This window comes from Oryzias melastigma, linkage group LG22 (genome assembly GCF_002922805.2).
Source record: "Oryzias melastigma strain HK-1 linkage group LG22, ASM292280v2, whole genome shotgun sequence".
Lineage (NCBI taxonomy): Eukaryota > Metazoa > Chordata > Actinopteri > Beloniformes > Adrianichthyidae > Oryzias > Oryzias melastigma.
The window spans coordinates 14027633-14041299 of NC_050533.1; the positions used below are offsets into that span (position 1 = coordinate 14027633).

Here is a 13667-nt window from a genome sequence, read left to right on the forward strand (position 1 = left end):
CACGGTGAACACAATGTGGGGAGGGTGGGGCTTGGCACCAGTGTTCACCCATCATGCCATTCCACTCCCAGGACACTCAACTGTGCAAAGTACTGTTCCAACACTGTAATTTGGACTAAAAATATTGGATTTTCTTTCCTCCTTCCTTTTTTCTAAATACTGCGGCTACTTTTTTCAGTCTTGTGGCTCACCAGAACGGTCATTGGCCCCTATCAAAGTGTACATGTGCAGGACCTCTCTCTGACTTGTGCCCATGGATGTACCGTTTCTTTAAGGAGTGATATGAAACTAATGAAGCCTGAAATGAAGAAAAAAATCAAGAGTTTCATGTTAAATTTGAAACAAAATTTAATACGTTTGAAGCTTTTCCTCTTTTATTTGAAATAATAAAAAAAAACTTTTTATTTTACTGTAAAATAACTTAACTCAATTGTTAAATCGTATCAAAGAAGAGGCGCTGCTGTGTAAACCTGTTGCACTGTGCATGTCTGAGGCATGACACAGCACCTCACAAATGCACCATTTAACAAGAGCTGGTTTCAGAACACGGTTTGGGCATTTTATTTCAAGTTAACTGAAACCGTAAAGCAGAAGAAAGGACCCCAGCTTTATAATCTGCCCTGTGCAATATATCATTAATATACTGCAATGTTGCCCTCAGGAATGCCATGTTTGTGGGTGTCCTACCCCAACAAGTCAATTGAAGAGACTCAAACCTTGTCATTACAATTCCAATGATAATGACAGCTTTGAAAAACTCTGGGTTATTTCAGTTTTCTCTTCTCACTGTCATAGTAATTACCTTTAAATTTAGTCTTCAAACTCTCTTCGTGATGCCAGAGAACAGAGCGGCCCTATATGATTCCGTTTACAGTAGCTACACCCAGCACCCTTTCTCTATTTACCTTTTTTACATAAATATCTATTATCAATCAGCATCCTGACTGACTGGTCTTGGCCTGTGGGGAGGTGAACAAGATGATGGTGAAAATGCAGTGGTTTCCATGTTTAATTACAGCCTCCTTTTACATTGTTTCTGTTGGGCCCGCTTCTTCAAAGCTGTAAGCCAGCGGCGTATACGCTGATCTTAGTGGTTTTCCCATAACTTCAGTGGAAAACAGACAGCGGAGACGGCATTCACGGACACATCCATCTCCAAGAGACAACGTGAACAAAACTGCTGACAGGAGCCAAACGTATCTCATGTCATCTTGTGGGAAGAGATGATGTGCAAACCCATTGTGTTCGATGGACTAGGAGAGGGCGGCGATTTCACCGAGTCCAGAGGATGTTCAGGAACTCTTGTTCATCTCCAGGATTGACTCGTGGAGGGAAGAATGCATCAGCGTTTAAAATAAATATAATTAGCTGGAATGTAACAGTTTAAGTCCATACGTCTGTTTGTGGTGGTTCTAAAAGCACTTGGATGCAGCACTTTGTGAAGTGCTGACTTTTTTTAATGCAGGATTCCAAACAACTGTCAAGTTTGTAGTCCTCTGTCTCAAATTTCTACTTAATTTAGAATATTTATTGGCTATTTTGGATATAATCATTAAAGTGAAAACAGCTATGCACATATTTGTCCGTTAAATTCACATTTTAGTTTATTTTTCACTTTTTTTAAATGAAGTACTGAACTAAATCAATTGCTTACTTCAACTTAAAAAAAAACTTTTTTTTGCCACCACTCCTCACTGTATTTAAAATCTCTGAGTCATCCACCTTACTTACAAAGAACATCTACAAAACATCACAAAAAGCTCAGAATCAGGTCATTTTTGTCTATTGTTTCCAAAGCATGCCCTTTGTCACGGCTTGAGTCATGTTGACATTTCTCCAATTCCCAACACAAAACAGAGCTAGACTCCATGATTTATCTTGTGATCCAAACCAGCTAAACATCACTGACACTACCACCTCGAAATCAGTTCAGAAACACTGGCGTTTGATTGTATTTTATACCCTAAATCACATGTGTAGAAGTCAAGGCCCGGGGGCCGGATCCGGCCCTCGAGGTAATTCGGCCGTCCAGTTCATTTTATTTATTAATGGCCCAATATTATCTTGTGCTCCTTTCTAACTTGTTTAATTTTGACAAAATATATTTTTATGGATAGTAAAATATTGAAAGTATTTAAAGTTTAAGTTGATTTATTCTGGAATAATAATACTGCCTTTTTATTATTCATGATTATGTTAAAAAGTTAAGGTTTTAAAGTTTTAAAAATGGGCATTCTGCTAGCTTTTTGGACTATTTTGGCATGTAAGAAGATTTTTTAGGCTATTTTGGAGTTTAGCTAATATTTCAGCTACATGCTAGCTGTTTTGGCCAATTTAAGCTTTTTTCAGTTTTTTAAGCTGTTTTGGAGTTAGGCTAATATTAACATGCTAGCTGTTTTGGATAATTTAAGCTGTTTTCAGATTTTTTTTAGGATACTTTGAAATTTTAGCTATTTTTTCAGCTACATGCTAGCCCGTTTAGCTAACCTGAGTTTTTTGTTGTTGCTTTTTAGGCTAATTTAGCATTTAGCTAATATTTTAGTCAGCTATCAGCTTCAGTGGTTTCAGCTTTCAGCTTCAGCGTTTTGAACTACTGTTGGTCAGTTGGTGTGGAGTAAGCCTACACAGACTTCCCATCATCCCTTTGTTTAGGCTCTCTCTCACTAGCTTACAGATCCCCTCACACCCCCAAGGTAAACCAATGCAAAACAAAAATGGTTAGCAATATTGGAGCTATCCCAATGTACAGTTTTGAGCCAGATGCCAACACAAATGAGGAAAACAAAGACGTACATGGATCTATCTGACTGTGAGTGGATGCATCAGAATAGAGCATAAAAAGGGAGTTTGTGGCTTGGTGACTGCAGCTTCTACGTCACGTTAAAAGCTTTTTCAAACAGAAATGTTTTTCGTCTGCTCATGGTTAAACATAATTTGAATAAAGAAATATTCAGAAACACAAGCTTAATATTCTTTATGTGTGTGAGAAATAAGCCACAAGAATATGTTAAAAACACCAAAAAACATTTTTTATTACAGTGGCAAAAATTAAAATGAGAAATACCTTGAAAATAAATTAAAATTACATCTTTTCATTTGCAACCCCATCAAAAGTCTTCCACCCCGATTAAAAAAATACTGGCTCCACCACTGCTTTATGTTCATTGTTTTTACTGTCCCATATGGGAGGATTTCACAGAAAGATGAGTACATTCTATTATTTTTGCAGAGCAGGGGTGTGCTTGTAAATGCTGAGTCATGACTCAGCATTCACAAGCCTGCAGGCCTGAAAACTTTTTTAAATAAACTAACTGAAATAAAAGTTCTACGGTGCAGAGTAACTTATTATAACACAAAAATTAAAATGTAACAATTTAGACAAAATAAATAAATACAAAAAAGTAACATTTACTTTTAAAGGTAAAAGTCAAGGGCTCCATCTGTTTGTTAATTGGCCAGAGCGTCTCCATGGTTGCAGCCTAACAACAAACACTGACAGCTACAGTGTCCTACATTTACAGCCTCACTGGGCCCCTTCCAGAAGTGCAGCAGTGATGCCGACTAAAACCTCCAAAACAAAACGCGTCAAAGGCGGGTGAGTGTGCACACGTGGCCTGATAATGTTCAACTAATTCATTGTAAATAAACAAGAGGCCGCTCTTTATCCCAGCAAAGGAAAGAAGGACGGTAAGCACGAGTCCAAGGGAGACAAAGAGTCGGATGTGGAGACGGCCAGAGCCAACGCCGCTCTGTGGGAGTTGAGGTTAAAGGCCACCAACCAGGACCTCGCAGAATACCGGGAGGCCAGCCACAACCTGGCACGCGCCAATGAGGGGCTCATTAATCAGTTACTCCACGCGGAGAGAGACTCCGTCGACGTCAGCGGCCACTGGGAGAGGGAGATGGCCGCTAAAGAGGAGAAGGTTGGGAAGTCATTAATATTATATTCATAAATGACATCTAATCAATTAAAACACATCAGATCTTTTGATAGATTAGGATGCTGGAGGAAAGCCTGCAAAGACATCAGGCTCTTTCCCTTGAAGAGAAGAACAACATGGTGAGTTTGAATTTTATTAACTCCTTCATTGTCAAAACACAAGCAGACCAATCACAAACTAGCTTAGGCAGCTTATAAAAGTAAATGCATCTTAAGTATTTGTCATTGGCAGTGTAAATTGTGATTAAATTATCTGTTTCTTTGATAATCAGTTAAGTTTTTAATTTTTTCTTTTACTTCTTTATCAGTAACTAACCTGATTTTCCTGTAACTCATGTGTCAACGCATACATCAGGGTTATCCAAACTTTTTGCAAAGAGGACCAGATTTGGTGAGGTAAAAAATATTAGGCCAAGCAGTCTTTAAACTATTTTAATAAAACTATTTATGAACTATTTATTAAACACTATTTTGTAATGGCATACTTTTTTTTCCATTTCAATTTTGTTTATATAGCCTAATATCACACAACAGCTGTCTAATTGGGCTTCATACTGATAATTGTACAAAAGCAGAAAGTCTGTCATAAAATAAAAACAATAGCTGGTTGCTAAAGTAAACAGACTAAGCTAAACTGGTTATCCCTTAGACCTTACTTCTCGGTAAGAAAAAACTCCTAAAAAAAAAACTAATTCGAGGCACTCGACCAGAAGGCCACTACAGTTGATGTTTTAGAAATGAGCTACATAAGGGTGGAACGAGGGCCTAAAACACCATTTAACCAACCCCAAATGTAGTTTTTCAGGGCTGCATATTGATTTTATAAAAGGGTCACATTTGGACCATGGACTAGACTTTGGACAAACCTAATTTAAGGTTTCTTTCACACTTGCTTGATTGTTGTTTTAAAGACCCATGCTTAGGTCATGCTACTTTTCATCAGTTTGTTTCATAAGTGAATATTTTTTTTACTTTTCAAACTTTTATAGCTCTATTTCATCCAGCCACTCATCACGGCACAATATTCCTTTATAAATTGTTAGCAAATCCAATGGATGAGCTTTGAAAAAAAAAAAAGAACAGTGAAAAGGTCTCGTCTCCACAGTGACTTAAGTAAGCTCTCGTAATTTATTGTGCACGTTTTAAATGTATAGCATCTGAAAAATGTGCTGCGCTGTCTCTTAACAGCTGTCTTGTGTGTAATTATCTTGGCATTCATTATGCAAAACAAAGCGATCATAAAATGAAAAAACAAAGCCCAGCATTCCTAGTTACATAGTGTAAAGTTATTTTAATCCATGTAGGAGACCACAAAAAATAGCATAATTTAAAATTGTTTGGTTAGGGGAGAAAAAAAAATCTGTCACACTCCCTTATTTGATGTGTTAACCATTCTTCACTTGTCACATAGGTTTTAAGCCATTTTTTTTGTTACATAACATACACCAAAGGACCTTTTTTTGACTCATACCCTCACTGACCTCTCCTTCCCATGGTTAAGCGAAAGCCATGAAATTTTCATGACAAAGGGGCCAGAAAAACCCTTTTCTTCTTTTGCTAGCAGCTGTTTTCCATCTTCTACTTTTTCCTTCACCATAGTAAAGCGGAGCCCGAAATTTTCTGATGATGAAAAATGAGGCCCGTCTGGACCAACTTGTAACAAACCTTTTTTTGGGACATATATATGGAGTTACCATATATGTCGGAAAAACCTTACACTTGACTTTAAAGATGTGACTTTTTTCCGTACGGCTCATTGTGAAGGAAATCTGGCTTTGATTTTTTACTACAGAACATAGTGAAACAAGAGACATTTAATCAGGCAGTCACTTTTTTACTTTGAACTCGGGAATATTTTTGGAAAACTCCAATTTGATTGATCCCATGATGTAAAAATTAGAAGACACAAGGCCAGCTTGTGTAAGTACTGCTTTACTGATGAACATTTCCAGGGTTATCTGAAGAAGAACGATTAGGCCTGCAGCTGTAATCAGATGGTTGATAACCTCTCATTTTGTCATCATGTCCGTGTTTGCGGGTGCGTGTTTTTCTAGTCTTTCATGACTTTGGTCACTTTGTCGCATTTCTGCTCAGACTGGCTTCTCCACAGTAGCATCTTGAGGCATTTACCATGACTGATGTGTGCTCAAGTTGGCTTGCAGCAGCGCTTATCCCCGTGAACGCTGGTTTTCTTTCTTCTTCCTATTTGCTTCGCCTTTACTCACTTTGCACATTACTTTTTTTTGTATTTTCTGCAAAGACTACAGACATTAACACGATCCAAGATAAGGTAAAGCGACTGAAGGAAAGGGAAGTTCAACTGGAGCAAGAACTCGGCAATGTGAGTGGACAAGATGATAAAATCTCTGCAGGAAAAATGGGAAACCACTTATCCAACATTTTTTATAGATGAAAGAAAGCATGGATGTTGCTGACAAAAAGCACAAGGAAACCCTCATAGAAATGGAGGAAAAATTCTTGGAAGAAAAGGTATTTTAGTCCTTAAAAGTTTTCTTCTATGAATATTTTTTTTGTCAAACCAACACTATTGGTTAAAATCATAAATAAATCTAGTGATTTGAAGAAGGAACTTTGTTTTTCTTTGCAGGAGTGTGTGAAAAGGGAAATTTTGGAACGATGCAATTTACAGGAAGTCCTGCTAAAGCAGGACCACCGCGAAGCCATCGAGTAAGTGACTTTCCACCACTGTGCCGATTTTATCCCTTAAACTGCTCTGTCATGCAAAGAAAAATAATTTACTCACTTGGAGTATTTTACATTTATAAATACACACAACCGTAGCCGGTGTTAATTTCGTGACCATACTGGTTTGTCATGTTCGTGACAGTATACATAACCTGAGCCAATGCTCACATCCTCAGCCGGGCCTGAAACGCCTACAGGAAGGAGAGATGGTCGACTCCAGCAGAGTAGATTTAGGATTTGTACTCCACCGCCTTTGCTGTGCTATTTTAGAAACTCGTGAAACATCAATATTGATTCTGGTGTGAGCCTTCAGGGATGGTTAGTAATTAGTTTAAACATGTCAACTCTGTTTATGTCTTATTGTACCGTATCAGTGTAGTGGCAGGTCAAAATAAATCCATGAGTCCCGCATCAGGTGCCGGTAAATAAAGTAAACAATTGTTTTCTTAATTATTCAGGCAGCTGGAAGGCGTCCTGCACGCTGCATTAGAGAAGCGCGATCACTTGAATGAAATTCTGAAAAATACCACAAAAGAAGCAGAAGACTTGAAGACACTGACTCATTCACTGGTTGAAGAAAACATCATCCTGGCGCAGAACAAGGTCAGTGGAGACCTAAGGACAGCAAACAACAGGGAAGCCTTTCTGCCGTCCAAGGACAATTTGTTCCATCTTTGTAAACGAACTTGTTTTTAACTATGAAATCCCTTTCACATCTCTGCAGATTTTTTTTTTCTTTTTTTCTTATGTTTTGTTTACTTATGCAAACCCTGTGTGTTTTACTTGTGGTCGCATTCGCCCACCCCTGACCCCCGGACTGCCTCTCAGTGGTCAGTGGTTGTGGTGAGTTTCTGTTGCTATCTGGGATCGAATTCAGCGGCAGTCTCGTCATTTTCTGGCGTCGATTCCTTAAGCAAGAATGCATTGATCTAACCCCCAGTGACCAGTCATCTTCTGCACGTAGCACACAAACTGCTAAGAAATGTTGGGGGTCATCCGGCTGACTACTTTGCCTCTCACCCAGGAAATGCTTCAGATGACCGTAAAGAAGAACCAGGCCGACATTGAACACAAAAACCAGAAACTTTCTGAGCTCACGGTGAGGATTGCTTCTCTGGAAGAGGCCTTGGATCTCAAGTCTAGAGAACTTCAGCAACTGGAGAAAAAGGAGCAGAAGAACCTAGTTACCATCCAGGCGAAACAGGTGGAGATGGACAAACTGCAGAGAGTTCTGGCCATGCGAGTGAGGGAAATGCAGGACCTCAAGCAGCTGGCGAGCACCGTCGTGAAGAAGCGCAAAGAGATGGAGGAGTTCTTTTATGAAGCACTGGATCACGTCAGACAAGAAATAGCTGCCAGCAGGTTCAGGTACAAAAAGGAGAGCAAACAGGCTTATAGTTGGAGGTTTAGAGAAGCCACAGCAGGAAAGATGGAGTTCCCACCCATCTGCACCAACCACATATATACAGACATGGAGCCATCTACAAAATGGTAAACCCACCAGATTTGGGTATATCAGTCATTTGCTCTAAACTGAGACTGTGATTTTGTGTAATTGAAGCTTTGATTTCTCTTGTTTGTAGCTCCCATTTACTGGAAAATGACGTTCAAGTCTCAGATCTGACTTGGGAGCAAAAGGAACAAGTGCTCAGACTCCTCTTTGCTAAGATGAACGGACAGACAGAAAGGTAATAAAACATCCCACTGACATGCTCAGATTAGATTTAGATCACTGACGTCATCCCCGATAATGCTCTAAAGTTTCATTAGCAGTCATCAAAATTTACCTCAAACTCCATCAGCTAACAGAAGAAGAAAGCACAGTGACACCACCTCGTCGGTTCAGGCTGAATCCCGGCTGACTCCTCCCTCTTTTTAATGTTTTAAGCAGCCCTTCTCTCAGCAGAAGAGGATATCATAAAACATAAGTTAGACTTCAACCAATTTTCTTTTCCATCCAGCTGCTTAAAAAGAATGAAGAAAGAGTCTGGGCACAATAGTAAAAATAGGCTCAGCCACAAAGTCGTGTGCTTGGAAACAAACATCTGGTCACGTCGATTTGCTTTCAGCCCATTGGTTCCTTTTCACGTGCACAAGCACTTTATTTTGTGTCTTTGAACACTTGTGGTCAAAGAGCAGCTGGTAACATGATTTTCAAAAAAACGAGTGTGCAGGGGATCTGGATGTAAGACTTGCGAGTGGATAAGTATATTCATGTTAGCAGTGGTCTGGCATCAAATGGTGCAGAATAACAGAGAGCGTTTGGCAAATGAAGAGTCAGTAAGCAGCATCGACCCAGATTGACCTCAGTTTTCAGCACATATGCATCAGCTTGCAATAGAACAATTTTTTTGTCTCCTGTTAATTGCAACTCTGCTATTCCCCGACAGGAAACAACATTCATCTCCTCGTCGCTCCGTCGAGATGCAAAACAGCTTCAATGACAAAGATGCTGCAGAGTAAGACACAGAAGGAATGTTCAAGGACACAACTTTGCACTTCATCCTTGCAATTTTCGAAGCCTGTGCAGATTTATTGGTCCCACATTGCATGTTTAGCAGAAAAAAGCAGTGGCTGTTAAAATGTCTGTGCTTACATGTGATTTATCAAGACAGTTGCATAATGATGACTGTCTCGAGAATTAGAGGAGCTCTGCCCGGCAACCATCACCCTTCCAGGCGCCTGAGACCATTCTTCTTTGAGCCTCACACACCCTTGCTGGATATGCACTTTCCTTCCTCTGTCATGCGAGGAATTGTTTTCTCTCTAGAGCAAGTTTGTCAAAAAACAGAGGATCTGTTTTCAACTTTCTTTCAAGCATTATTAGTGTCAGTCCTTTCTCTTATTAGATCTATAAAAATTATATCTACAAGTGTAAACATTTCTGAGCAATCATGTCTTTAAGACATTGTTTTCTTGGAATATTGTATTTATGGAGATTAAAAATGATTAAAAACGAGAATAAACGTTACCATTTAAACAGATCTATACAGTTATTTTTTTTAAATCTTCAACTAAATATATAGCTAAAAATATAAACCTAGTTTTTCACAGCATCTATAAACATTTTCTAATGTTTGACACAGGCGTTTTTTATCTCTTGGCAGATGGAAGTATTTAGCGTCCCATTGTGGGCATGGTCACTGCTGGACTTTTCAAGGTGGCATCTTCAGCTTTCCACTGAGAAGTCACAGTTTTGATCTGGGTGTAGAATTGGATTCCCTGATGAGATAATTTGAAGGAAAAAAAAAATAACATTAATACTTTATTGCTCCACTTCTTAACACTATGTTTTGATGACGTGCTTACTTGTTTCCCGTAGAAGTTGGTGTCCCCTCTGAAGGATCCTCTGGATCCAGTGAAGGAAAACATTGGCAGAGGTACAGGGATGGGTACATTTACTCCAACCTGTTGACAAGCATATTTTTTTTTTCATTTTTGCAAGTGTAAGCTCGGTTACAACAATTCAAACACACTAAATTGCAGGGATGATCAGCGAGCCGCGGCTGATGAAAGGTGTTGAGCACACGTGCAATTTCAAAGCAACGAGCCTACATGCTTTGCACTAAACAAAGTTGGACTTTTTGGCTGACATTTGGCAGTTTGAGAGCCTGGCGGGAGCTGATGAGAGACAGGGAAAGCTAAATAAAACTGTTTTGAAGGCTGTAGAGGCACGGTTGGTTTAGAGTGTTTGAAAGGGCAGGAATACATTTGGGCACACTCAGGGCTTTTAGGGAAGCTACATGCAGAGAGGAAAACGAAAAAAAAAAGAAAAGAAAAGTAGATGTTTGTTGCAGAGGTTTGGAGCAGAGTGCAGCACATGGCGTACAACACATTCCCCGACATGTGAACAGCAAACACAGGACATAACTGGGCTCCAAAGTCAAACAAATAGGGTAAAAGCTGGCCACATCGGTGTGTCCTTCTAAACAGGGTCTAAGGAATCCCTTTTGAGTTTCAATGGGAGATTTTCCTTCACTGGAAAAATGTATCTTTGCCCCCCTGTTTTCCTGTAAAATACACATATTTGCTATTGCTATTTGGAGCTCCAGTGGGAGGGGAAGTGGAGGGATGGGGTTGCTCCAGGTGTGTATTTTAGGTCAGGAGCAAACAAGGTAATACGTGACATGGAAAAGGATTAAAAGAAAAGAAATGGGATGTGCTCGCTGCTGGAGAAGCAGACATGACAGAGGGATGTGAATGCCTCCCTTCTCCCAAAACAGAGGAACGCATTTGGAGGAGGGCGGCCGCTCACCTGGCCCACGTCCACCTCATGGGTGTATTTGCGCGCCGTGGCGCCATTTGTGGTGAAGATGGCTGTGCCGTTGCCATAGGGGTTCTTGTTGACCAAACGGATGGCGTCATCCAGGGTGTCTGCCTCCAGAACAATAAGTACCGGTCCAAAGATCTCTTCGGTGTAGCACTTCATCTGAGGCTGTGAGAGCACAACACAAACTGTTGGCAGAATTCTTCTAAATAGGTTTCGATCGATGTTCGTTTAGCCCACATACCGTGACCCCACTGATGATTGTGGGTCCTACAAAATTGCCATTCTCGTAACCTTTAACTTTGACGTTCCGACCGTCCAGGAGCAGCTTTGCTCCCTCATCCACACCACTCTGGATCAGGCTGCAGACTCTCTCCTTCGCCTGCGGAGAGATCAGAGGCCCCAAATCTGCACCCGGCTGGTCTCCTGGCAGGCCCCCAAGAACATCCAGGAATACAGTTACAAGAAACAATACGTTAGAGGCTATGACATTTCGATTCTTTCCCACAAAAAGACAGAGCAAGTGGCACCCTGAGGCACTCCCACCAAAATGGCTACTTGCAGGTTTTCTGTGTATACTCAATACTCAACTCCACAGCACTATAAATGAAGGGAATCATTCTCCATTTTTACCTCACATCATTTTTTTTCTCAAAAGGGTTTGATGGTCTGAACCACCATTTAGGCTTGGACCACAGATTCAGCCGCAAATTTTCAGCTTGACTGACTCAACCAACCCTCGCTCCCAGCTGACTCCGAAGTGAAATTACAACAGAGAGTAAAGCAAGAGGTGAGGTTAGGCCGACATGGGTGGCCTTAACATGACTGAACCGAAGGTCCGTGCGAGGGAAGGTCTAGGGTTGGAAGTTAGAGGTGAAAGACCGGACATTGGGGTGCGGTACCTGCATTTACACGCAGAGCCTTTGCGCGCTCCACCAGCTCCGGCAACCAGCTCCGCGCCTCTCCCACCAAAACTGCTGTGGACAGAGCCATGCAGCGCTGTCCAGCCGCCCCAAAGGCCGCGCCGACGAGCTGGTTCAGAGTGTTCTCTTTGTTTGCATCAGGCATCACCACACCATGATTCTTGGCGCCCTGCAGTAAACAAGAAGTGGTCAGCCTTCTGCTCTGTGACCCTGGATGTGTCTGCTTATTTAAGACGATGCGTCTCTGACGGAGAAGATTTATAAACTGTTCCTATCAGAACCGAAAGACACCAACAAAAGTAAATAAATAAATGAAAAACTTTAAACTTTCTTTCTGATTCAATCAGATCATCTAAACTTTTGAAATCTACAGTATAGAAAACAATTACCTGTTAACCAATGCTGCCATCTACTGGACATTTGCAGGAATTTCCAGCGGGCACTTACCATGTTAGACTGGACTCTTTTTCCGTTTTTAGAGCCTCGCTCATAAATATACTCCCCGGCTTGATTGGAGCCCACAAAGCTGATTGCCTTGATTGATGGATGGTCACAGATGAAGTTCACAGCTGAGGCAGAAAGACACTTTTTAAGCTCATGTTAAATGTTTGTCAGTGAGCCAGAAAATGCACTCCAAAGAAATCGTATTTTTGGTGTTTTTGAGGCTTTTTTCCTAATGATGGAGATAATATATACATAAAATTAAGTTTAAATATGTCTTTTTTTATTGATGTGATTCAGGGAGCAGATGAAGAAATGCTGTTTAAAAAAATGTGTTAACAGTGATGTGGAAGCTATAGTCATCAGGCCTAAAGCTCCCTGCTCCACTTTGTTCTGATGCATCAATTTGCAGACAAATAGTACCATGAATATCTTTGTTTTAGTTGTCTGAGCTGGCTTAAGACTGTACGGCTACATAGCTCTTATATTGCTCGCCATTTTTGTTGCACCAATACTGTTAGGTTGGGGTTGTGAGGGGCTGTAAGCTAGTGGGAGAGAGTGTGAACAAGATGATGGGGAATGAGAGGCAGCAGTTCCACCACAACTAAGAGGTTAATTTCTAATAAACTACTGTCGCTCTGCAGAAAACTGCAAAATGACGCAAGTTTTTTTTTTTTTATTATTATTTTGGCTAAAAACGGCATAATCACAATAAAAAGACTGCTGGGAACACTTTTACAGTAGATCAGAAAAATGATCTGTCCCATACTCGCATGGCAAATGCTAATAGTTTTTTATAGCATAGTTAAAGTTTAAACAGTTGGAAATATTATAGTCATGGGAAGATTAATGGCCACTTAAAAAAAAAAAAATATATATATATATATATATATATAATGGGTTGTACCATCATGCTGCCCATGGATGATGTTCAGCGTCCCGTCTGGAGCGCCAGCATCCTGCAGCATCTTTGCTAGGAGCATGGTGCAGGTGGGCACCCGCTCCGAAGGCTTCAGCAGGTATGTGTTGCCACACACCATGCCCATGGGGAACATCCACAGGGGGATCATAGCCGGGAAGTTGAAGGGGGCGATGCCAGCGCACACGCCAAGGGGCAAGCGGTACGTGTAAGTGTCCATGTCTTTGGTGATGGACGGCAGGGTTTCTCCCAGCATTAAAGAGGTGATGCTGCAGGCATGTTCCACAACCTCTGCAAAGAAATCAGCCCATTAGCTATTTTTAGGGGAAAATTTGACCCAAGATATATGTCCTCACCTAAAGATTTGACAACATTTTGGCATTGGTCTTTGTGAGGCAATAATATAAACTTACGTAACCCTCGAAACACATCTCCCTCTGCATCTGCAAGGGTCTTGCCCTGTTCCACAGT

The 13667-nt window shown here is 40.7% G+C and overlaps 2 protein-coding genes across 2 annotated transcripts in view; one reads left to right on the forward strand and one right to left on the reverse strand.

Moving 5' to 3' along the window:
• Positions 1–2958: 2958 nt before the first annotated feature.
• On the forward strand, positions 2959–9630 carry LOC112148128 (basal body-orientation factor 1). Its single transcript, XM_024275385.2, has 10 exons — positions 2959–3595; positions 3671–3923; positions 3995–4060; positions 6201–6281; positions 6350–6430; positions 6549–6628; positions 7105–7249; positions 7671–8137; positions 8230–8334; positions 9037–9630. The coding sequence occupies exons 1-10, from the start codon at positions 3555–3557 to the stop codon at positions 9107–9109; spliced, it is 1392 nt and encodes a 463-aa protein (XP_024131153.1). The 5' UTR covers positions 2959–3554; the 3' UTR covers positions 9110–9630.
• Positions 9153–13667, reverse strand: part of aldh6a1 (aldehyde dehydrogenase 6 family, member A1) — a gene marked incomplete in the record, with an annotated part of 6039 nt that continues 1524 nt past the window's right edge. Inside the window, 8 exon segments of the mRNA XM_024274172.1 lie at positions 9153–9868; positions 9956–10054; positions 10902–11081; positions 11158–11339; positions 11816–12005; positions 12284–12405; positions 13185–13487; positions 13610–13667. Of these exon segments, the coding sequence (XP_024129940.1) occupies positions 9764–9868; positions 9956–10054; positions 10902–11081; positions 11158–11339; positions 11816–12005; positions 12284–12405; positions 13185–13487; positions 13610–13667 (1239 nt within the window).